Source organism: Wolffia australiana, chromosome 17 (genome assembly GCF_029677425.1).
Source record: "Wolffia australiana isolate 7733 chromosome 17, ASM2967742v1".
NCBI classification, from domain to species: Eukaryota; Viridiplantae; Streptophyta; class Magnoliopsida; order Alismatales; family Araceae; genus Wolffia; species Wolffia australiana.
Window position 1 is genome coordinate 7,817,750 of NC_135851.1, and position 25,353 is coordinate 7,843,102.

General features: G+C 40.2%; 3 protein-coding genes across 5 annotated transcripts; 1 reads left to right on the plus strand and 2 right to left on the minus strand.

Annotated features, from left to right (window-relative positions):
* Positions 1-7,423: 7,423 nt before the first annotated feature.
* On the plus strand, positions 7,424-15,342 carry ZIGA4 (ARF GAP-like zinc finger-containing protein ZIGA4). 3 transcript variants are annotated; one of them, XM_078588880.1, is made up of 14 exons: positions 7,425-7,903; positions 7,989-8,050; positions 8,507-8,594; positions 9,601-9,662; positions 9,748-9,844; positions 9,944-10,369; positions 10,450-11,037; positions 11,123-11,230; positions 11,326-11,466; positions 11,554-11,637; positions 11,727-11,801; positions 14,383-14,512; positions 14,943-14,991; positions 15,094-15,342. In XM_078588880.1, exons 1-14 carry the CDS (start codon positions 7,808-7,810, stop codon positions 15,146-15,148), a joined length of 2,061 nt encoding a protein of 686 aa, XP_078445006.1. In that variant the 5' UTR covers positions 7,425-7,807; the 3' UTR covers positions 15,149-15,342. The 3 variants fall into 3 exon arrangements, with proteins under 3 accessions (XP_078445007.1, XP_078445006.1, XP_078445005.1); XM_078588879.1 differs by having other exon boundaries at positions 7,426-7,903; positions 11,120-11,230; XM_078588881.1 differs by lacking the exons at positions 14,383-14,512; positions 14,943-14,991; positions 15,094-15,342 and adding an exon at positions 11,898-12,338 and having other exon boundaries at positions 7,424-7,903; positions 11,120-11,230.
* An 88-nt stretch (positions 15,343-15,430) lies between these two features.
* On the minus strand, positions 15,431-18,828 carry MOS4 (modifier of snc1,4). Its single transcript, XM_078588882.1, has 6 exons — positions 18,538-18,828; positions 18,274-18,440; positions 17,035-17,118; positions 15,899-15,968; positions 15,699-15,832; positions 15,431-15,576 (listed from the first exon to the last, which is right to left on the minus strand). Exons 1-6 carry the CDS (start codon positions 18,772-18,774, stop codon positions 15,522-15,524), a joined length of 747 nt encoding a protein of 248 aa, XP_078445008.1. The 5' UTR covers positions 18,775-18,828; the 3' UTR covers positions 15,431-15,521.
* Positions 18,829-22,408: 3,580 nt separating this feature from the next.
* LOC144714211 (uncharacterized) lies at positions 22,409-25,066 on the minus strand. Its single transcript, XM_078588912.1, has one exon. The coding sequence runs from the start codon at positions 25,064-25,066 to the stop codon at positions 22,409-22,411; it is 2,658 nt and encodes an 885-aa protein (XP_078445038.1).
* Between the last annotated feature and the right edge of the window lie 287 nt (positions 25,067-25,353).

Sequence of the window (25,353 nt, forward strand, 5' to 3'; positions counted from 1 at the left end):
AAGGGGGATGTGGATCATGAGATTGAACTACTCCCTGGTACACGTTCGCTTGTGCGGGCGCCATACAAGATGCCGCATGCCTACCTAGAGGAACTACGGAGACAACTACAAGAACTACTAGAGAACAGACTGATTTGGCCATCCAAGGCACACATTCGTGCACCAGTCCTCTTCCAACGAAGAAGGATGGGTCGTACTGACTCTGCGTGGACCGAGTGCTCAACAAGGTAACAATGACAAATAAATATCCAGTACCGAATGCTGAAGAGCTGTTTGACAGGCTCGGGGATGCTTGCTTCTTCTCACGGATGGACTTGAAGAGTGGGTACCACTTGGTGCAGATCAAGGATGGAGATGGGCCGAAGACTGCCTTTGTGACGCGTTATGGATCTTTTGAACTTTGTGTCATGCCCTTTGGACTCACAAATGCTCCTACGACTTTGTTGTCTGATGAACATAATTTTTCAGGATTATATCGAGGATTTTCTGGTGATGCACTTGGACGATATTCTTGTATACAACCGAAGCTTGGATGACCATGTGAGGCACCTGAGAAGGTGATGGCCAAGTTGAAGGAGCACGAGCTCTACCTCAATTCAAAGAAATGTGAATTTGCCTTGCAGGAAATTGAGTTCCTCGGATACCTAATCGAGAAGGTAAGTGTGCGCATGGATCCCTCTAAGGTGAAGGCTATCTGGGATAAGGTAGCACCAAAGGGAGTACCACAGTTGAGGTCCTTCCTCAGGCTAGCCAATTATTACTGGAAGTTTGTTGAAAGCATTTCCTGATTAGCTGCTCTGTTGACATACTTGTTGAAGAATTATGCGAAGTGGCTTACGAGAGCCAAAAGTTGAAGGACTCAAAAAGAAGATATTCGGTACACGAGAAGGAGATGAAAGTCGCAGTACATTGCTTAAGAGTATGGTACCACTATTTCCTTGGAGGTAACTTTGTGGTCTACACTAACAATGTGGCCACAGGTTTCTTCAAGTCCTAGAAGAAGCTGAACCCGAAGCAAGCCATATGTCAAGATTTCTTGATGGAGTTCAACTTCGTCTTGAAGTACAAACCAGGGTGTGCAAATCAAGTAGCTGACGCCCTGAGCCACAAAAAACTAGAGATTTCTGTGGCCACACTTTCAGCAGTCCAAGGAAGCATCCTAGATGAAATTAAGTTGGCCTTGAAAGATGATCCAAATTCGTTCACCTTATGAAGCGCATTATTGCGGGCGAGACGAGGAGATTTAGGATGGAGGAAGACGTCATATATGCCAGTAGAAATTGACCATATGAGCTGCATGCGGGTGGGTTGCGTTGTAAGCTCTTCTACAAAGCACACAACGCACCCCACGCTGGACACCCAGGACAAGCGCATACGCTTGCACTCTTGTCCAACATCTATCACTGGCTAGGAATGGAGCGGGATGTGGAGGCTTATGTCCGCTCGTGCCTGGCGTGTCAACAAGATAAAACTGAGAAGGCTAAAGCTACAGGAACACTAGAACCTCTCCCAAGGGTGAGCAGACCGTGGGAGTCCATCTCGATGGATTTCATCACCTGTTTTCTACGCGTGGGTGGGCACGATGCTATCTTGGTGGTCGCAGATCATTTTTTAAAATATGCAACATTCATCCCTACCACGTCGGAAGTGCACGCAGATGACGTGGCTCATTTCTTTATGTCCCATGTGGCGAAGTACTAGCTCTTCCATTGGACATCATTAGCGACCGTGTGACACTATCTCTTGGAACTGATTGCCATGGTGCACAACCTACATCGGGCAGAGATGTTCTTTCCAATGATTACCCCACGCCTGAGAGGCGAGCTCATCTATAGAGCCCGCCTGGCCAACTACATCTCAACCTGCTGGGTTTACAAGGCTGATGAGTTCTCTAAGATGAAAGGTGATGTCAAAATTTAGGGGTTTATGTTGTTTTTTAATTTAGTCTTCAAAAATATTTTATAACAACTTTCCACTTAATACACTATAATTAATATAGGGTAAATTAGGGGCCAATCCATAGGGAGCAGTAATTCAATTACAGAATTTTTAAAATCTTGAAAAGAAAAGAAGTAAGATCACAACTAATATATATGTATATCTAGGAAACTTTGGATTTTAAAGAATTTATGTTCGATAAGAAATTGATTAAAAATATTATATAAAATCAGTTTAAAATTTTATAGAATTAAGTTCTGAAAAAAATAGAGACGGTAAATAATATTTTTTGAGATTTCTTTTTAGAATTTATTTCAATTAAAAATTAGTATTGCTTAAAAATAGGTTTTTTCTATTAATGGTAAATAAAAAAAATATCTAGAAATTGTAGATTTTAATTCAACAATATTTTAGAATATTTTTTGTATATTTTATTTAATTTTTAATTCTAACATGTAACTTTTGTAGGAGCAGGCAGCTCCTTCTAAAGAACTAGAATTCCTCTTGCTTTTTTATCTTGTTTTTCTTGCGTTTTTGGCTTCTGGTTCAACTCGTTGACAAACTCCACTTGCCAAATGAGTTTAACTTTCAGAAATTCCCATTATTTTTTATATATTATTTAGTACATATTCAATTATAACTCCATACTTACCCATGAGGTGAGCTAGAGGAAGCACAACCCCTCGCCTAACGCATTGCAATTCAGAGGCTCGGTAACTAAAAAACTCCTAGGCTCTTTGACTTCCTTAAATAAGAGAAATGCAAAGTAGCATACTTCCTATTCCTAAAGTCACTAGAGAATAAAAAGGGATCCTTGAATCTAAGAATTCGAACTATCAGGATTTTGTAGTTATCTATTCATAAGAAAACAAGCTATAAGGCATACTTTTCTTTTATATACGGTTTAGGAATGGGCCCCAGGTCAGAGGGATGCCCTGGTCAAAGAGATCCCTCATAGAACCAAGACAGCCAAAATTTGGCCAAATCTGGTTAACGGAATGGGCTGGGGTACCCTAAACACAGAGGAAAATTTGAACGGGATTTGAACAGAGATAAATTAGAATGTATGTTCCAAACCAGCTGGCTTCAATGTGGAGGAAAGAGAAATAAAATTTAACAGTTAACATTGGGCTAACTTCAAAATGCAATTTCTAGAGATGCAGGTATAAAATTGTGTGAAAATTTGGAGCGTAGTTTCGTAATACTACAAAACCAATAGGGAGCCTCCGAACGAAATTTTTTGTAAAAATATGCATGTTTGCCCTTTCAATTTTACATTTATTTTTCTACTATTTTTTAACCATTATAAATATTTTTTTGTTTCTATTACATCTCATAGTCAAGGGAGGAGTATCCAAGAGAATCACGAAAATTTCCCCTCATCTTTACATTATCTTAACTACCTTTAATCCAAACTTTAACTTGGTAACTGACTCCATTATCTACTTGTTATACATTGTTCGAGGGACATTAACAGATCTTGATTTTAAGATGTTGGGTTGGATTGGAAGAGCACACATGACAATGAGAATGATGCATGATACTCAATTAGATTTTCTTATACATTCAAAGTGTCCTCTTCTTTTTCTCAATGATTGAATTAAATTGTTGAAAATTTTGTGAAACTATGAAAATTCATAGTGTTGTCTATTAAGTTTGTTCCATGTTTGATGAATTAAACAGTTCACCTGCTATATATTCAGCCTCAGCTGAGGATAAAGCAATCGAGTTTTTTTTTTTAGATGTCCATGATATGAGGCATCCCCCAAGAAATGCACTAGTGCCACTTGTGCTTTTCCTACGAACTTTACATCCTGCAAAGCGTGAATCACAAAAGTTGACCAAGTTCATCTCTTGATTCTTAGGGTAACAAATCCCTAAATCAATGGTCCCTTTCATATACTGTAGCATTCTCTTCACCGCCTTTAGGTGTGATTCTTGGGATCTCTCTAAAGCCTAGCACAAGTACATAGTAAAAAGTATGTCTGGTTGGCAAGCTGTCAAGTATAATAGGGATCCAATCATTCTTATGTACATCCAATGCTCAATACTTTGACGAATGATGTCAATATCATGGATGATAATAATATCACATATCTGTACTTTAGCAACCAGTATCCTCAGATATATCATCATCCTCATATCATATATTGGTAAAGATGGATATCTAATTTTCAGATAATGATATCCAGTTTACCATCCATCTCGATAGTATAATTGAATATCAGAATCCACATAGGAGAACACTTACTCAACCTTCACAAGAGGCCAAATGGGCCACGATCAAACTTTTGATGAGTTATCTTTGGGTTCGATTGATGATAGCTGATAACAAATTTATTCTTATATTAATATTGTACATTTATAAATTAATTATAATGAAATGATGACATATGCTTGTCAAGCTTAGAGGATTGAATCTGTTTTTAGAATGCTATTATGATTATTTTCATTTTGGGTATTTTTATGGAATTTTATGACATCATATTTGTAAAATCTGAATCAAACTACTTTTTATGGAATCATTTGACATGATATTCATGTATTAAATATTTTTCTAACATTAGGACCAAATTTTTTTTCTGGTATGGTCTAACTGAATTTCAGACCCCAAAATGTTATTCCCTAATTTGTTAACTGATCCATCAGTTGACTAACCCAACTAGATTTCACCTCTTGATATCCGTCCCATATCTGATATTGTAAAATATGACATAATCTTCAAAGAAATTAAGACAATTTTCAGATGCAAGTGTTCAATATCAGATAGAAATCAGATTTGCTTGTATTAGCTATCGGGACAGATGCCGAAGGGGGTGAAGATAGTTGTGTATGATGATATCCTATATCAGAATCCAGTATACATATATCAGATTCTGATATCTATACTGACTAGTGATATCTGTACTGCGTATTGAGATCCATGAGATCCAGACATCAGTTTTTTCCACAAAGAGACAATGTCTCATGAAATAACTTTCCTGAAATTTTTTTTTTCTTCATTCATAGATTTTTGGCATATTAAATTTCTTCCATGTTTGATAAATCCCCAAGTGTCTTTTTTAGGAGATTAGTCAAATTGAACTTAGACCATGCACGATATAAGGTTGTATCTAAACAGGGTTCAAGGGTGATCCATATACATTAATGGTGGATTGTCTTGCCTCGGTTCGTGGGTGGGCTATTTTGTCTACTCAATAATATACAATGGTAACAATATGATATTCATGATTAAAACTAATTACATGACAGACTAATATTTATTATACATTATTAACTTACATAATAATACAAATAATAATTTGATTCATATAGAGAAGAAGATGAATGGTAATTAAATTAATTAATAATTGATATTTATATTTTTGATATAAATAGGTATATTTTAAATGACAAGTCAGATATGGGAAAAAACTGATATCTATCACCGATATCTGGGTATCGTCATCCAACCCTCAAGATGAAGGCAGATGCTGCTATCATGATGGATTGTAATCCTAAAGCATCCTATATTCAGTATCTCATCTGATATCCATATTGGTAAAGGTGAATATTAAATTCAAGCTACCGATATTCATTTCAGCATTAATCTTGAAATCATCATTCAGTTTTGGTATCCATTGAGACAAATACTACAGCCAGCATACACTAGAGCTGGATGTAGTACATTCAACTTTTGTTATGTTATCATTGGATTCTTTGATGATGGGTGATAACACAATAGTTCATACATTATTATCACGAGTTTTTGTGTTCATTTGCATGAAATTATTGCATGTGCATGTTTCAAGCTTAAAACAGTTAAACATATAGCTTTATAGTGATATTGTAATTTTAAGGATTTTTTGGTATTTAATGGAATATTTAAATATCCTATTTTTATGCACAAGGACATATGGCATCATGAAATAAATAGACTATTAAAATCACAATCAATTTGATTGAAAGCAAGGACAAATGGCAGCACCACAAGGCGACTAAATTGCTACAAATGTTGTGCAAAGTCTGAAAATGCATGGACACGTGGTATTGCTTCATTTTACGCGAAAACAATATTGCATTCACTTGGTCACATCGCCACACCACACATTACTTTTGGATTAAATATAGTTTTTTAATACCGTTGTAGGGACACATATGAAGTACAAACGAAGATTAAGGAAAATACATGGAAATCAAATCCAATCATAATTAATTTCAGAAAAAATTGAGTAATCTGACTGTTTCAAGGATTATGTGACACTCATGATCTAGCGCACGGATCAATGAATGATAAATAATATCAACGCCTCAGAATCATCTAACTTCAAAATGTGATATCTAACGACCCAGAAAGAGTTAAAAAATATCAAGATATATTTTTCTCTTTTTGTCATTATACCTTTTGTCTATCTTTGTATCAATCTATACATTTATCTCACTATGTCTCAATATATATCTTATATCCAAAGTCTATATCTAAAACTCTTATTTCTCCTGTCTCTATTTATGTCTCTACCGCCCTTTCCATTTATATATATACATATATCTTTCAATACTTCATGTATCTATATGTCTTTATCTGCCACATCTCTTCCCTATCTATATCTTTATGTCTAACACTATTTTGCTATCTGTGTCTCATTATCTATTTACATAGTATATAGCTAGCACTACTATCTTTGTCTACAACTCTATCAACATATATCTCTCTCTAATATAATATCATTCCATATCTATATATACTTCTCTTTCTGTATAGCTACGTATAACTCTATGTTAATCTGTTTGTTTCTCAATTTTCTCCATAATTATCATTAAGCAGTTTATCATGGAAACATCAAAATGTTTTGAAAACTTATAAACCAAAAAAAAAAAGATAGGACGAATTATATAGATCAGGAACAAAGTTTCACCACCAATTGAAATTTTTTTAGAATTGACTTGTCAGTCCTCTTTGAGGGCATGTCGTTTATTTCGCGAAGTAGTCGGGCTGGAGCTGCAATTTAGCAGAGATGGCGAGCTTGAACAAGGAAATGGAGACGCGGGAGACGATGACAAAGATGATGACAAAGATGATGACGAACATGATGACGATCACATTGAAGCATCATGATATAGGAGACGGCTGCTGAGCTTCCTTTCTCTCTCTCTCTCTCTCTCTCTCTCTCTTCCTCTCTCTATCTCTCTCTTTCTCTCTCTTCCTCCTCGTTCTTTAATTTCTTTTGATAATATGGTTGTTCACCAATCTCTCTCTATATATGTTGGTCTATAATTATCCATGTATATATTGTATAAAGCTTGCATTACTGTCTTTCTCTATAACTCTATCACTATATCATTGAGACACCACAGTGTTTTGAAAACTTATAAACCAAAAAAAACAAGATTGGATGAATTAATTATATAGTCCAGGAATAAAGTTGCACCTCCAATTGCAATTTTTTTGAATTGACTTGTCAGTCCTCTTTGAGGGCATGTCTTTTATTTCGCGAAGTAGTGGGGGTGTAACTGCAATTTAGCAGAGATGCCGAGCTTGAACAAGGAGATGGCGACGAGGGAGAGATGACGAAGATGATGACGATCACATCGAAGCAGCATGATATAGGCGATGCCCACTGAGCTCCCTTTCTCTCTCTTCCTCTCTCTTTCTCTCTCTATCTTTCTCTCTCTTCATCTCTCGTTCTCTCTCATCGTCTGTGGCGCTTTCTCTCTGTTTTTCTCTTGATTTGGGGGTTCTTTTTTGGTTTGGGCTTGGATTGAGGTCATGGAAGTGGTTGATCATGGGTGTTGATTGGCGGTAGTTATCTTTGATTTGACTTGCTGGTCGCTTGTTTGAGCGTTATTCCAATCTAGGGTTTGTTGTCTCCGGGGTGTGAATTTTGCAAGTATGAGCAGCAAAAGGGAGGAGGAGAAGAATGAAAAGATCATCCGCGGCCTCATGAAACTGCCCCCAAATAGGAGGTGCATCAATTGTAACAGCTTGGTGAGATTTTTCTTATTTGACTTTGCATTTTTTGCTGGATTTTCGGGTTGGGATGGGCTGTGCTGATGGGTTTTCTCTTGTTCAGGGTCCGCAATATGTGTGCACTAATTTCTGGACCTTCGTGTGTATGACTTGCAGCGGGATTCAGTAAGGAATCTGTTTTTTTTTTTGCTTGCTGTTCTTATTTTTCTGGTTTCTCATTTTCAGTAGAACTTAATTTAGGTGAATTTTCCATGGAAATGGATTATGGGAATCTGAAGTTTTTCAGCGGTCCTTTTGAAGTAGCTGTTCTTTCTCTTGTTTGGCTCAATCTTCTGTGTTTTTCTCTGAAACGACATCAAATCTTGAAGCCAATCTTTTTTCTGATATAATGGTTTTGACTGTTGTAACAAGTTTCCTCGTAGTTCAACTTGGAAATTTCTCTTCTTTCGGAACTTGGATCTTGAGTTAGTGTCAGAATGCTTCTAGTGTAAATGGGGAATAGACTGATCTTGTTTGGATTTGAAGAGATAATTTTCTTCAAAAAAAAAAAAAGGAGAGAAGACATAATTCTCGTGTAGGTTTCATTACATTCCTTTCTCTTTGCTCTTCTTTGGCGTGCAGCCGAGAATTCACCCACCGTGTGAAGTCTGTTTCTATGGCCAAATTCACATCAACGGAGGTTGAAGCCCTTCAAAACGGGGGTAATCAGGTAAATTGCAGAGTTCCTCTTGTTTTCATTCTTGTAAGGGTTACTAGTGGACAAGGTTTGGACTCATCCAGTATGATGACAGTGATGGTGACAATAAATCATCATCGTTGTCGTCAGCATACATCGAAATCATCCCATGAAAAATTCCTACTCACCTCATCATTGCCTCATTATTGTCTCATCATCATCTCGCCATTCATCTCAACATTGTCTCATGTAAGAAACAGATGGCAAAAATTGGGAATGATAATGGCGATGTCGAAATTGCCATCCATTAGTGATGATGGATGATAATGAATTGTCATCGCTGTTGGCATACATCCGAATCATTGGATGACAGGTGCATCATGATCTCATCATCATCTTGCCATCGCCTCGCTGGCACCTCCTCGTCTTGTCATTCATCTCCTAGAAAAAACATGTGTTGAAATTTGGGGATGACGACGACGATGAACTCCTTGCTATCGTCATTTGTCATTGCCTCGTTGGTCTCCTTGTCATCATCACCTTGTCATACATCATGTAGCAAAAATGATGGAAATGATGAATTCATTTTCATTCAGGACGACACTGCAGATGCATCTACATCATCATTGCCATTCACCAAAATCATCTCGTGAGAATTTCATCATTTCTTTTTCATCGTCTCATCATCCTCTTTTACCAAGATGGCAAAATTTGGATGACGATGGCAATATCAATTAGTCATCGTTTGTTCAAAAAAAAAGTAATTAGTCATCGTTCAGGACAATGAATCATCATCATCATTGTCATCATATCTCCAAGTCATCTGACAACAAATTCGTGATCACGTCATCATTGCCTTGTCATCATCTCATCAATGCGCCATCATCATCATCTTATCATACGTCCAAAATGTCAATGGACGATGACGACAATGACTTGTCACCGTAGTTGTACATCCAAATCATCTGATGATGAATTTATCATCGTCCACCAACCCTACTGTGGACATTTCTTCTAATAATTTTTTTTCCTTTTTCAGCGAGCACGAGAAATCTTTTTATTAGACTGGGATTTCCAAAGCACGAGATTACCTGACAGCAGGTGAAATTTTGTTTCAGACTTCATTCCATTTTTTTCCACTATAAGCATTTTTATGTTCCTGTTCTCATTCCCGTGTTACCTGCAGCAAACCTGATAGAATAAGAGAATTCATCAAAAGCGTGTATGTGGAGAAGCTGTATTCTGGGGGAAAGTCCTCTGATAAGCCACCAAGAACTACACAGGTGCTCATAATAAGTTTTCTACAGCAGAAAAAAGATTAATTATTGAATTATTTCAGTTAATTGATTCTTTCTTGGTTTGATCTTATGGATCTCCAACAGAGCCAGAAGGGCTTTGTTGAAGACCATCGGCGTGCTAGTTCTTACCATTCATACTCTCAAAGCCCACCATACGACTATCAGTATGAAGACCGACGTTATGGAAAACAAAGCGGGATGCTCTCCAGAAAACCTGGTTCAGAAAGAGGGAGTTTTGGGAAACTTTCTAATCTCATTTATAGCCCTGGCCAGCAGGCTGAGCAGATGTATGAAGACAGATTCTCCAACGAAATTTCTGACCCAAGGTTATCCGATTTTTCACGGTCCAGTGATAGTGATATCTTAAAAGTTGATGGCCAATCACCGAATTTTCAGAAGGATAGTATCTTTGTCAGTAATCCTCAGCCGGTGAGGGATATACTTAATGAAGATGGGACTGACAGCGTAGCACCTCGACAATCACAAACACACCATCTTTCCCATCCTCAGGTTGGTCTCTGTCTTCTCTTATTTCTTATTTCCATGCGAATGCAGGCGGCCATAACATGAAAAAAATGAAATTATTTCAGAGGAGCGCATCTTTGGGCAGCTTAGGATTGTTTGATGGTAACTCGGTGCCCTTGAGATCGGTTAACTCTAGTGGGTCACAGGAATTTGCAGTACAATCTTTGCAGCCAACAAGAAGCCTGCCTGGAGAATCTTCATTTTCTTCACAGCTGCAACCTTCTCTCTCTAATCTACCTTCTGAAAAACCAGAGCCGTCTCCACTATCATCTTTAGATCTTTTTGGCGAGGTCAAGTACTCTTCTATGAACATCAGTTCCTCTTTTGATCAAGAAGTTGAAGTCTCTTCTTCAACTGCGGTTGTAGATTTTTTTGCTGAATTCCCTCCTCCATTATCGAAACCCACTTTAGAGAATTCCACCCTTGAACCATTCCCCAGAGAAGAGGGGTGGGCTACTTTTGAGTTGTCACCACCTGTTTCGGTTCCGGAGTCAAAGCCTACATCTTTTATTTCGGGCCAAGGCAGTGGTAATCAGATACAGAAGACATTGGAACAGAGTTCCCTAGCTCATGAATCTTCTCCGTCAGTTCACAGTCAATGGAGTCCAGTGACAGGTGGACTTGAATTACCTTTTGATGTGGCAACTCTCCAGGTAAATGATCTCATTGAGTTAATCCGTTAATCCAGAAAATATTAATTAAGAATAGAAAGATTTACACGGTAATTGGATCCAGAAGCCATCTGATCAGAGTTCCCTAGCTCGTGAACCTTTTCCGTTGGTTCACAATCAGTGGAGTTCAGCGACAAGTGGAGTTGATTCGCCTTTTGAGGCAGCAACCAACCTGGTAAATGATCTTATTCAATTGGCCAGTTAATCCGTTAAACCTTCATTCAGACTGGAAATATTTCAATTGGTTCCTTGTCCTGCCTTTCTCTTCAGACATGGAATGCTTTCGGTGAATCTTTCAGTGGTCTGAATCTCTCTTCATTTGAGACGTCAATGCCAACGAATGATGTTCAAGTTACTCCGCACGTTTCTTCTGCAGTTGCTGTTCAGCCAGCAGACATGAAGTTCCAAAAGGTACGTCTTTTACTTTCTTTCTTCTCTCTTTCATGAGGAAAATATGAAGGTTATGACTATGTTAATTGATGTCATTTGGTGCTTCAGGATTTCGATTTAGATGTATTGCAGTTACCGAGCATCGATGATAGAACTATGGAAACATCGTTTTTTTCATCCGGCCCTTCGATGGTGTGTGTCTTCCCATTATGGTCTCGCTCAAAAACTTACTTTTTGTAGGACACAGGACGAAAATTCATTTTTTAGGTTGTCTATTTCAGGGAATTAGCCATCATGAATTAAAATCCACAAATCCATTTGATGTTCCTTACGATTCTGATCCAGAAACTTTTAAGGTACGCGGCATTTATCCCTCGTAATTTTGAGTCCTGTTTGGAGACTATTTCTATGATATGCTTGTTTTTGTTGAACTTTGGAGTGCCGTTGGACAGGTGGAAGCAGGGCTGTGGGAGGAGCCTGTTTCCCTAGAGCTTGAAAATAGGATTAGGAATTTATATGTTTTAACTTCACTCTATGAACTGGGTGAGACACTCAAACAACAAACCCTGATGTAGGGGATGACGATTTAATCCTACTGTCTGATGATACGATCCAGTAAGCCCACTAGGGGCATTTTCGTCTTTAGACATTCCCTTTACATTTCCTTTAAGTATGTAGCCCTCCTTGTGGGAGGGCAGGACATGAATTATTAACTCATTGGCTTCAAGTAGTCTCTCCTCTCCCTCGGCGACGTCCACTCCGTCGAGCTCTCCGGCGACGTCCACTCCGCCGATCCCGCCCTGCCGTAGTCCATCCCGGCACGCCGACGTCCACCCCGGCGCTTTCACTCTCCCTCCACCGTCTTCTCACCGATACAAACCAGCAGGTTCATATCACATCCTCAATCTGGTAAATGAAGCACTTCATTTGCCAGCTCGGAGTTTGGACACAGGGTAGATGAAGTTAAATGAAAGATCATGCCAATGACGTGTCACCTTCAATGAGTGGCACCATTAATGACATTGCGGTATCTAGCAGATGTTCTCTTCCCTGGTGATATGTTGGTCACGCTGATGGCCTGCCGCACTGACGTGGTCTGCTTTATAAACATGTCCATCTGATGATGTGGCCAGCCATCCTGATGTAGCACCCCTGACATGGGGGTGTGGTACATCCAGCTTGTATCACAAAACGAATTAACTAAGAATAACACGATTGAGCTCAATTGCCATCAAATCATGAAATATCAAAGAACGTTCTGATAAATCTGTCTTGAGAGAGATAGAGAGACGAAAAGAAAGGTAGAAATGGAACCCCTGATGGACGAGTTCCCCTCTGCCGCGGATGGATCCTCCGCTGCTCCGCGCGCTCCGCCGCTTCTTCCCGGTTTCCAGTAAGACTTCCAAGAAAATGCTCTCCTCCTCCTGGCGTGGGCTGTTCGTCCTTTTAAACTAATCCACACGTGCGAACATTCGCACGTGCATTCTGTTGGGCTTCTTCCTTTGGAATGCCAATGATACGTTCTTGTAAAGACCGTATCAGGGTGCCTGCAAATGTGGTGATCCTACTGATATGGCTAACTCCACTGACATGGTCGGCCATCTGTTGACTATGTGGCTTGTTCTGCTGAAGCCTTTTCTCTACTGATGTGGAACTTTCTGCTGATGCAGCTTTTCTAATTATGAATCATTTCTGTTGACGCGTCGCGGTACTGAAGCTGCTGCAGCTATCTTGCTGTGAGACTATGACATGTAGCTATGCCATACATGGCGCTTCACGCTGATTTGATACTCTTCTGGAACTGACTCGGTGCTCTCTGGGACCGACATGGCACCTCTAGGTGCTGACTTGGCATTCTTTCATGCTGACATGGCACTCCTCAGTGCTGACTTGGCTCTCTCTGGCACTGACTTGGGCCTCCTGTCACACCCCTCGAGTAACCAACCCATGATCAATCTGTGGTCAGCTACGTGCTTTTCGTGGTATACCTGCTGTAAACCCATGTCCATGCCAGTACACCTGCTGACAATGCCATGTTCACCCCCGTGTTCTACGCTGCGGTCAAAGCTGTGGTTCATCTGTGATGCAACCACAGTTAAATCTGGGCTCCGTCCACGTTATAAGCCGCAGTCCACTGTTAGAGTCCTGATGAGATAACCGATTCTTGAAATTGTAGGGTTATAAATACCTCGTAAGGTCATTAAAGGGACTCTTGATGAAAGATCAACTCGTGGTTTCTTGGCACGAGTTGCTGTATCCGGGTTTCGCGAGGGCAGGAACTCCCGATTCGGAGGTTCTTGAGAGTTTGTTCACCTATCGTTCTCTCTTCTCTCTTACCTCTTCCATCTCTCCTATTCTCCTCTCTACTCCTCCCATTTCTTTATTTTGTTAGATCTCCATGGGGATCGCAACATCCACCCACAGTCAATGCCAAGGTCAATATGGGGGTCAATGCTGTGGTCCATCCCATGATCAACCTTTTTATCAGGCTGCTGTAAATCCCTGGCTATTACAATGGGCCAGTGGGTGCCGGATGACCCTTTGGGCACAGAGATGGTGCCGATTTTTCGTAGATATGATGCCTATGTACCATAGGTCTGGTACCGATGTAGCGCCGAAAATGTCATCCCACAGTCACTGAGCTATAAATTAGGTTTGTCTCACTCCTTACTGATGCAGCATCTTCTTCCTTGCTGACAAACCTTGTTCTGATACCATTTTGAACTTTATGCGGGTAATACATGTCTGCAATTTGCCAATTTGTTATATGATACTTATGTTTATACATCTGTTTGCTCACAGATTGATGCATCTATTTATTCAACTATTTCTCATTACAGCTCCATCTTTTATCTATTAATATGTGCATCGTTTGTCCTGACCAAGATGAAGACTTGGATCTCGACACTCTAATAATTTGGCTTGTCTTCTTCCCAGTTCCTGGACATGGCACCTCTTCAAGCAACGCTGCCCTCAGTTCAGTTCCCACCCCCCTTCAGCAACCTCGGCCAACCTTGGTTTCCTCAGAGTCCCATGCCACCTTTTATAGCTCCAGCGGCCTCTGCAGGTGCGTTGAAATTTGTCCACAAAAAATTAACGGGATAATGAAGAATTTTTTATAACCTCAGTCATGTTGATATTTCTCTAATCATCTTGATTTTAACTAAGTTTTATTCACTCAATCCTGAATGTTGGTATAGTAATAAAGGATATTTTCCAACTTACTCGGCACACTCTTCAATCCTGATTGTTGGAGTTACAATTTTTTCTTTTTTTGTTTTTCCAAATTTCCTCGTTTGTGAAAAATATATGAAAATGTTGGAATAATCCTTTATGGATTATGAAACTTGTCTTTCATGAGTCGGGTGGTACTTTTTGATAAATTTTGGCTTCAGATTTCTTTTTCTGTAAGTTTCAGACCTCAGTCAAAGACGACAATTTCTTACTCTCTGCAACTCTCTGACATTTATTTTCGTGTTCTTGGAAATTCCTCGCAGGAAGCGTATCTTTCATGGGTGGTGGTCAACCTCCAACATCCCAGCTCCCGTGAGTGAAAATATACATAAAAAACTTGCTTGTGTGCATCTTTTTCCAGAAATGAAATCTCCTAACTTCATGTATTGTTTTTGGAAATTTTGGGCTTTTTAGGGACTTGCCAGCGCAAGGGTCAGTTTCATCCATCAGGGGAAACCCATTTGCATAGACACCATGAATTAAGCTCATCCCCAGAGCAAGAAGGTGGCCTGATCAGGTCAATTCATGATAAAAAGAGTGAAAATATTTGTTATTTTACACAATGATGATCACAGATGAGTGAAAATATTGGAGGCGTTTGAATTGTCTGCTATTAAAGGGTAAATTTTGGCTTTTCACTATACTAGATGGGTTTTCATTGAATCATCTGGCTGTGGATAACTTATGAAAAACTTGATAAATCATTATGTTTATCGCACTTTTCCCCTCCGTTTCTCTCTCTAGACCTCCCTTGGTCAACGGACATGAATTACCATAATTTCCTAAAGTCAATGGACATGTTTAAAGACAGGGAATGATAGAGAACATATGGGGCTTACTAGCTACGCCGCCGCCGCCCGTTGACCCGTGCCGCCTGTTTCATCAATGTCCAGGCCGCTGAAAAGAAAAAGCCAAGAGTTAACCTTTATTTTTTATTTTGATTCCTTTCTTCCCAGTTTCCATTTTTCTCTTTTATTTTTCTAACCACATATAGAAAACCCCACAAAGCTGGCAAGCACCTCTCTTTTCCATGTATTTTGAGCTGCTCGATGTAGATTTGCAAATTTGTGCAGGCGGCCTCAATTTCTATGTTCTTCTGGCAGAGTTCCCTCCATTGAGTGGTCAGCGCATTTAGCTGTACCGCTGTGTTTTGCTGCAAAGATAGATATTTAATTTCGATTATGACTAAAATTAATGTTCATGAAGTATATTTACATACCTGATGGAACTTCCTCTCACGGTTGACGGTTGCTATTTTTTCGTTGTATTCCAGAGTAATGCCTTGCATACTGAAAGAAGCCGGCATGAATTTAGGTTTGATGTTTTTTAGTTATGCAAATGTCAAGCAGAGAGCTGGGGTTTGAGGTGGGAAGAAAAGTAAATGGGAAAGAAGATAGACTGAACGACCAAGAACTCTTTTTAATAACTGAAGAGGAAATTAAGGATCAACAACGAAATACAAAGGAATATGAGGTCAATGAACCTGTTCATGGAACATACAAATCTTTTCGATTTCTAAATTTTCAGCTAGGAAAATGGGGAAGAATGTTGCAGTCAGAATGACCAAGAACTCCCTTTAATTTCAAGATAGCAAAAATAATACATAAAAGAAAATCAATTGAATCATGAGTTTTCCTTGAGACACAAATATTTTCTTGTTCCTTTTGAACTCCGCATAGAAGAGTAAATACAATGACTAAAAACTCCCTTCAGATCGTAAATTAAAGAGCTTTCAAGAAAGAAAACCGACAAAACAACGTAAATAAAAGAGTGAGTTCCTGAAAAAAACAGCATTCTTCAGTTTCGAAAAAAAAGAAAGAGAATGTAAAGAGATAAAAGAGTAGAGAGAGTGGTGAAGGGAGAGGGCAAATAGAATAAAAATCAGAAAAAAAATGAGCTGCTCGCAATTCTTGGATAACCAAAAAGCATCGGAAAAAGGAAAAACAATGGAATTTATGGCGAAAGAACCAATTCCTAAAACATATTAATCCAACGTTTAAATCTTTAAAGGAAAAAAAATCCCTTCAGAAAAAAGGAAAACGAATAGAACTGTGGGATCCACCTGAAATAGCCTGTGCCTGAATTATATAAAAACCCATGTGTCTTTTTTTATGATAAAAAGGGGGAGTCACCCGACAAAGCAATAATCACTCAAATAAAAACTTGTATATCTAAAAAGCTGTAATTTAGAAAGCATAGCATTTCGTTATATATTTAAAAGAAAAGCCCAACGTTAAATAGTTGAGATTCGAAATGGGGAATTACAAGATAGCCTAGAATGCAAGCATTTTGTTTTAAGGGAGACATCTGTTCAGGAACTGATTAGAGATATATGAATATGAACATGAGATCCACCTGGACAAAATCGATTCCAATCTTTTGATGTGTAGCTTCCAAACGTCAACACCGTGCTTCAACATTAATTCCAGATTCTCGATTCTGAAAAGCCAAGTTCCAGAAAGAGTACATTGAAATCAAAGAAAATGGAAGTGAGGCATTCATCGAAGATAGCAGTGATTATTATAAGAAGAAATTCAGTATTACGATTCAGAATTGTTTAAATCTGAGTAAAACTTTTGGGATTCTGGGAATTGGAAAGAAAAATCTGAGTAAAACTTTGAAAGAGCATGACATTCTTTTTCTAGACATCTGATAGAGACCTTGGATAGATCTCCGTGGAGAACTGGTCTAGGAAAGGTAGAGAGATATATATATAGATGGAATGAGGAACGTATCAACATCTCATGCCGAATGATTGAAAGTACAACATTACATAAGTAGATGATCCCACATTTCAGCTTTATATTACCTCCAAGTTCATGAATTGTAAAATAGAAGTAACTTTTAGAAATATTTGAGACACAACTGAAAATGGGTTAGATAATCCATTTAATTTCAGTGTTCCAACTTCACCCTAGGGTTCGCAGATGACGCCGAGTTTGTCATCACCATTGCCATCCCTGAATCTCACCATCATCATCATCATCATCATCTATGTTTGGGCTTTGATGAATGACAATGTTGATGATGATTCATCATAAGACGATACATGATGATGTCGGTTCTTGGAAACCAGATGACAACGGCAATGATGAATCATCATCATACGCGGATGATGACAAATTCATCCTCTGTTTTCTAATGACGTTGATGATGATAATGGCACTCATTGTTGTAATCATTGACGCCAAATCCTCGTTCAATATACCTTCATGTTTTAATGTTGGGGATGTCTACTCTTTTTAACGCAATATTCATTGACTAAAGCATGAGCATCAAGGGGTAGTTCTCCACAATTCAGAGCAAAGAACCATCCAGCATAAAAAAAAAGAAAATAATAATTCTAACTGAAAAATATTACTGGACAAAAAAAATTGTATTAGCCAAGGAAACAATAAAGAATGCTACAAGCGCATTAGCAACTTAAGAAGCTCATGTGAACCTATACTGGGTGAAAAGAACCTCTACAATTCTAAATACATTAAATACTACAAATGAAATGGAAAACCAAAACTCCACTGACAAAAGACCCCTAAAATTCCACAAAAAAAATCAATTATAACTAAGAGACCTCGAAGAATTCCCCTTGCACACCTCACAACTTGATGCTGAAGCAGGCTCTGGGCATTTCTAACAGCGTTCTTCCAAGAAGAAACATCATTGCGCTTGGGCGGTTCAAGCCCATATCTTGACACATCCAGCGCCACCGGCGGCTTCCCGGCCCTGATCCTCTCATACTCTCGCGCAAGCATAGGATGATTCTACAGAAAATCCAGCCAAAACCCACATCCAAAACCCTAAAGATGACCCAATAATCAACAAACAAGAACCCTAAATCTACAAAAAAGGGTAAAAGACCTCGAAATTGAACTTGGGCATGGGGGGAAGGTCTCGGAGGAAGTCTGCAGGCCTCTTGGAGCTTCGACGCATCTCGTCTTCGACGAGCCTGTCGACTTCTTCCTTGACGGCGGGATCGGCGTACTCGTCGTCGATGTAGGGGAGCGCGTCGACGAGGTCTGCTCTGGGTGTGACGGTCCACGACTGGCGAGAGCTCTGGGGCGGGGCTTCTAGCATTAGCACGTCGCCTCCCGCCATTGAAATCGCCGGCGAGCTTCCCGAGCTTGGCTCTTGAGAAAGACAGTGAAAGAAAATTCCTCCTTGAGCATAAAAAAGGCCTTTTTTAAAAAAATATTATTATTGAATTTCATCACTCTCACTCTTGTTCTTTGTGGGTACATGGTTGTTCTCTTCTGCTCGTTTGAAACCAACGAAAGATTTGCACAGAAGAAACGCACAGGGCTTTGTTCTTTGTTCTGTTCTTTTTTTTTTCGAAAACAAACAAAATTCGTACAAAACTAGAACATAATTTGCACAAACTGAACAAAAGAACCGCACACAGGTTTGAGCGATGTTCTGTTCGAATTCGTTTTTTTTATGTTCGGAAAACCGAACAGAACGAACAATTCGCGCAAGTTCGCACAAAAAGAACAGGACGACCACATCTAGTGGGTACACATCTCTTTTTCACCCTTGTTCTTCTTCTTTATCTAAGTTCATACTTCATATTCGTCTATTTATATAGTGCAAGGATATGGCCGGGACGGATTTTTCTTCCCAGGATGAAAAAATCGTCCCGTCCGCGAGGATGGACAAAAAGTTCGACGTAATTTGTCCTGAGACCGCCAGACGGGACAGTTTCTGTCCAAACAGGATGAAAAAATCATCTTCGTCCAGAGGTCTCGGACGAAAATACTGTCTTGTCCGCGTCCCTACATATTTTTCGGATGAAAAAACCATCCATTCCCAGACGATCCAGAACTATACTCATCTTCTACAAGGGGGAGATAGGGATAAAAATGTGGGAGAGAGAGAGAAAGGGAGGGAGAGAGAGAGAGAGAGAGAGAGAGAGAGAGAGAGAGAGAGAGAGAGAGAGAGAGAGAGAGAGAGAGAGAGAGGAGAAGAATAAGCTTGTACGACTTCGCTCCTGAGAAATACATGTGACAGAAAACTCCGCTTCAGAGCATAAAAAGCATTTTTTTTAATTTCATCGCTCTCACTCTTTGTGGGTAGGGTCGGGAATTAACGACCAAGAACTGGTGAGACTGTAGGTCTTCCATTTGAGGATTTATTGGTTTTTCGGGCAGGTTTAGGTCCATGGGTCAACTCTAACACCGCAGGAGTGTTTTGATAATATTTGTCTTGTCAACACGGCCTAAGCTTAGCCCTTATCTACACATCACCATAGCATTTTTACTATGGGAGATAAAAAGGGCAAGGGGCTCGTTTTGCAATGTCTACCATGAGTGCTCTAGATGCCATGCGAGGTGTCAAGCCATGATTATAGAGAACTCACCGCCTCGTATTTCCCATTGCCTGATGCTCACTACATGTGTGTGACATCCTCCACACCTAAAGATTCTTGATTGCTTTGACCCACATCACCGCCCGGCTATAGATCGTCCATTGGCACCTAGGTGGATGGTGCAGCCAAAGAGGACCCGGGCCAACCCGATGGAGGTGGTATCATCCAAGATTACACATGGAATATCATTTTTGCTTTCCCACATTTCTATGGAGTTCAGACTAATGCATCAGCTACCTCTATGGCGACACGTGATGGCTTGATCCTTTGTGAGGAGCACAACCTTTACAATATCATCATAGAATCAAACTCACAATTGTTGGTCGATATGCTTTGTGTAGGCTCATGCTCCCAATGGCGTCTCCAGACGTCATGTAGGGTCACGCACACTTGACTGCCATTCGTCACTAGCTGTGAGAAGGGAACCAATTGGCGGATGCACTTGCCAACAATGCGATATGCTCTCGCACCCCTTATCTCTATATTGCATGGCAGATCTTCCTTGTGAGGGCCGCGACTACCATTGCATCAAGAGACTTGGCCTGCAAGCTCTTTGCACACGCCGCACTCTTGGGCTTGACGGCCCCTACAAGTGGCATATTGCCTGAAGCACTAGATGCGAGCTTGCACGGAGTCCTGGCTAAATGTTGTACCCTTTTTACACCTTTACAATGATACCTGATGATGGCGCAAAGAATGCACCTCCTCCGTGTATCACCAACTCCAAGGAACAAGAACAAGTTGCATGCGCCTGAGGTCTCCTCCACAACTGCATTATAATTATTCTCATCTTTTTTCCTTTGTGTCATGGGCGTGGGCAAGTAGGGTATGTGTGTAATTGGGATACTTGCGCTCGCTCCACGCCTATAATCTCATATAAACACTCAACCTTAAATATATAGAGCCCCCCCTAGGTGGAGTTCAGGGCACGACGAGATCAGTCTAAAAGCACAAACTTTGGGTTGGGCATACTCGACACTATGTTTCTGCCAGAAACAAAGAAAGGAAGGTCCATGGGTCAAGCCGGACTGGAATCAAAAAGTAAATTATTAAATATTTATTTAATTTTTTTTTGTAAAATTCTAAATATATTAGCTCAACATAGCCCCTCTGTATTTGAATGTCTGTGGGCACCCACTTAATGAAGAGTTCTTATAAATTGGATTGAAGGAACCCATCAAAACCTCTTCCGCTCTTGGAATTTTCTTCCTTCTCTATTAACCCGGTAGTTCCCTATGAAGAAATGGAGGCAAGTAGGGAAAGAGACCTAGAGAAGGAGATTGAGAGAGGGGGAAGAAAGAAGGGAGACGAAGGGGTATTCTATCAGCAGTTCTAAGGCTTGTCATGTTGATATTCAACATAACTACTGATATAAAATTTCTATTTTGACTTTGACATCGATTAGTCAACCTGATCAGACCGGGACCTGATTGGACAAGATCTGGACTAGATTAGACCAGAACGGGACCGAACAAGAGTGGATCAGAACCAGACCAAATTTTAGGTTAGGTTTAAGTCTTTGCTAAAAATTGGGGCCGAACTGTAATTGTCAATCCCTAATTGTGGGAGCATAGATATCTCTTTCTATCTCTCTGTCCATCTATTTCTCACTCATGCACACACACACATACTCAATCCATCTATCTATCTATTTATCTCTCTCAATACATCTATCTATCTCTCACACATGCACATACACACACACTATCTACTTCATAATCTCTCTCTCTCTCCCTCACTCTCTCACACACACCCGATATCTCTCTCTCAATATCTGTACCTTTCTATCTCTCTCTCACTCTCTCTATCTCTTTCAGACACATACACATACTCTCTCTCACTCTCTATCTCTCTTAGACACACACTCTTTATCCTATCTACATACTCTCTCTCTCATGCACTCTATATCTCTCTATCTCTGTACCTTTTTATCTATCTCTCACTCTCGCCATCTCTTTCAGACACAAACACACACACACACACACACTCTCTGACTCTCTCCATCTCTTTCAGACACACACACACACACACTCACACTCACACTCACACTCTTTCACTCTATCTCAAACACACACACTCTCTCTCTATCATTCACTATCTCTTTATCTCTCTCTCTCTCACTCACTATCTCCCTCAGACACAGACACACACACTCTCTCTCACTCTAAATATCTCTTCTATCTTTTTGTCTCTCTCACTCTCTGTCTTTCTAAAACACACATTCTATCTCTCTAACCATCTCTTTCTCACTCTCTATCTCAAACACACACTCTCTCTCAGTGGCGGAGCCAGGATTTTGCATCAGGGGGGCTCACCCAAAAAAATCAAAAAGAGATAATGTATTTTCAGAATGAATAGTAACACTCTTCACGATTTCATTGCGTTAAATCCACTGACGACACTATCAATGGGGATGTTGCGGGCAATTCCCTTTTCTATGTAGATCGTAAGAAGATCAACTAACCATGAATCACCCATCGATGTCCTCAGCCTGGTTTTCACAATCTTAAGAGCAGAGAAAGATCGCTCTATTGTGGCGGTTGAGACGGGCAATGTAAGAATCAGTCGAATAAGGCGAGTGCAGAGAGGAAAGTTGACACTAAGTCCGCTCTTGATGACGATGGGAAGCAGATCAGCGATTGACTTAAGTTCGATTCCGAAATCCAGATGGGATATGAGAGTGGACTTAAAGGAACGGAGTTCTGATTCCAAACCCAGGCGATCAACGTCCGAGAAATCTTTTGAGTACACTTTTGCAAGGCGAAGGATTTTCTGGTAGTCAAAACGATGGAAGTTGTCATTCGGTTGCAGACATGATGCTAAGTCCATTAACTCACCCATAGTCTCACTGAACCGACAATCAAGTTCGGAATGGAGTTGGTCAAGAACTGGAATGAAAACCTCCAGCCGAGAATGATCTTTGTAGGATAGTTCACGACTTTGAGGCGGTCTGCCACGCATGCGTCTTCCAGATGGTTGCCACTGTTCATCTAATGGCGGGACTACAATACCATGCAAAAAGGAGAATGCCACCGACCTATCAAGAATGCCTGGGAACCCCTCATCTCTAATAGACTGAATTTCCAACTTTTCAGACTTAATCATCACACATGCATTCACTAAGTCTTGGTCTTTCTTCTGAAGCGATACTGAGAGCGTATTGGTAACGGTCAAAACTTCTGTCATCAGCATCAAACCAAATGCGAACTCAAATGATGAGATCTTCTCTAGCAGATGATCAGCCTCGACACGTTTTTCAGGTGCAACAACATCTTCAACAACCATTTCAAGAACATCGCAGATTGCAGAAAACAAATTAGCGATGGATTTCAATGCTGACAATCTGTAGTTCCATCTCGTGGAAGAAATCGAACCAAGACTTCTCATCTGATTTTGCCCCTTACCAGTAACAACGTCCCCTAATTCAATGGCTTTTTGGATAAATTTGGCATGAGAGCTCCGAAGCGCATCGTTCCGTTTGCATGATGCTCCGCAAATGTTGAAGATATGTTGGACTGAACAGAAGAACTGGGTGATAGAATGAACCTTAGTCGCCACGGCAACAATAACAAGGTTCAGCCGGTGAGTGAAACAGTGAACATAAAAGGCAAATGGAACCTGAGATCGAACAAGGGTCTGTAAACCATTGAATTCACCTCTCATGTTCGAGGCACCGTCGTAAGCTTGCCCGCAGAGACGTTTAATGTCCAAGCCAAAATAGTGAACGAATCCCATAAGATGCTGAAATAACGTCTCAGATCTTGTATCTTCCACGTGAATGGCGCCTGCGAACCTCTCACGAATTTCTCCATGCTGATCGACGAAACGCAGAACGACGCTCATCCATTCCTTCTTGGCCTCACATCTGGCTTCATCAACAACCAAGCAGAAATATCCATCACCGAGCTCTTCCCTGATTGTTTGTCTTACAATATCTGCAACAGCTTTTGTCATCTCCTTCTGGACATCGGGAGATGTATATTTTGCATTCTTAGGCAGGCATGTAATTGACTTTCGGAGATCTGAGTCATTGTGTACCAAGAAATCCAATGTTTCAAGAAAATTGCCTCTATTCAAAGATTTGTGCCTTTTTTGGTGACTGCGGAAGGCCAAGCCTTGTAATGCCAGATGAAGAACAACCTTGGCAGTGGTGACAACTTGGGCAGCTTGTGCTGATTTCTGGTCACCATCTAAGTGACTTAGAATGCAGGGCAAGACTTTAGCCTTTCGTCTTTCCATAGTGGCAATCGCATCGGTGCGGTCGATAGAGTTGTTGTGCTGAATGAGGCCTTTGTTTTTCTCCAAAGCGTTTTTCCATCGCTTAAAACTACCTGTGATGAATTGAGAGCTTGAGCGAGCTGTCTGTTTTGAAGGACTGAACAGATAGCACACAAAGCAGAACGCGTTGTCATTAGCAATGGAGTACTCTAACCACGCGAAGCGCTGAAACCAACTCGCAGAAAAAGACCTGCCTGTCTTCAAGTCGACCGGATACTTTGATAAGCGAGGCTGGAAGGGGCCGAGCTCTAGGTACTTGTCAATAAGAGTCTCTTCACTGACAGATTGGCTGTGAATCAAATTCCTCATTCCACGATCTCGTTCCAAGCCATCCTCGGTTGAAATTGGATTGTAGGCGATGGGAGAGATAGGAACAACAACTTCTGATTTTGCAGTGGGCAGCAATGTGGCACCGTCGGCTGGTGTTTCAGTAATTGGTGCCAAAGGATGCTTCGTTTTCTGTCTTTTGAAAAAGAAGCTAGTGATTGAGGACTGCAACATGTTTTCTGATCTATGCCTTCCTTTTTCCATGGGGGAACATGTCCGCAGATGCTTTTTGTATAGTAAGGCAATGCCGCAAGTGCTGAAGTTCTCAAGATAAGAGTCGATCAAAGTGAGAGCATGCTGACAAATGTCAGGCTGGCTGGAAGCAAAAGACAAGAGATTGTTGTGATCAAATCCCAGATCGTCCAACTCTTTCTTGAGATTAATCAGTGATTCCTCTTGAGATAGGCTGCAGGAATTCATGGCAACATAATAGAGCAAGAGCGAGGCAGCTACCAGGAATATAACAATTCAAATGAGATTCATAGTTCAAAATTGAACTTGCATAGAATAATCAAAATGAAATTGGATGACGATTTGACAAAAAACTGGAATATAATAATATTTATAATGCGGTGGATAATTTTGGATACCCAGATTGATGATTCTTTCATCAAAGCCATCCCTTATTTCAAAATCATTGAAAAAGTATTTTGCAACCACGAGCTGCGAAACTGTTTCTCTTACAGATGTTTATGATTCTTTGATCA

What these genes read in the sequence shown, in the direction of transcription:
- ZIGA4 (XM_078588879.1), top strand. Translation starts at nt 7,808, where the DNA reads ATGAGCAGCAAAAGGGAGGAGGAGAAGAATGAAAAGATCATCCGCGGC. An exon ending in TTGATGTGGCAACTCTCCAG is followed by an intron (nt 11,038 to 11,119) that starts GTAAATGATCTC and finishes AATTGGATCCAG; the next exon opens with AAGCCATCTGATCAGAGTTC. An exon ending in CCTCCAACATCCCAGCTCCC is followed by an intron (nt 14,992 to 15,093) that starts GTGAGTGAAAAT and finishes TGGGCTTTTTAG; the next exon opens with GGACTTGCCAGCGCAAGGGT.
- LOC144714211 (XM_078588912.1), bottom strand. Translation starts at nt 25,066, where the DNA reads ATGAATTCCTGCAGCCTATCTCAAGAGGAATCACTGATTAATCTCAAG.
- MOS4 (XM_078588882.1), bottom strand. Translation starts at nt 18,774, where the DNA reads ATGGCGGGAGGCGACGTGCTAATGCTAGAAGCCCCGCCCCAGAGCTCT. An exon ending in CTTCAGCATCAAGTTGTGAG is followed by an intron (nt 17,119 to 18,273) that starts GTGTGCAAGGGG and finishes TTGGCTTTTCAG; the next exon opens with AATCGAGAATCTGGAATTAA. An exon ending in GTGAGAGGAAGTTCCATCAG is followed by an intron (nt 15,833 to 15,898) that starts GTATGTAAATAT and finishes CTATCTTTGCAG; the next exon opens with CAAAACACAGCGGTACAGCT.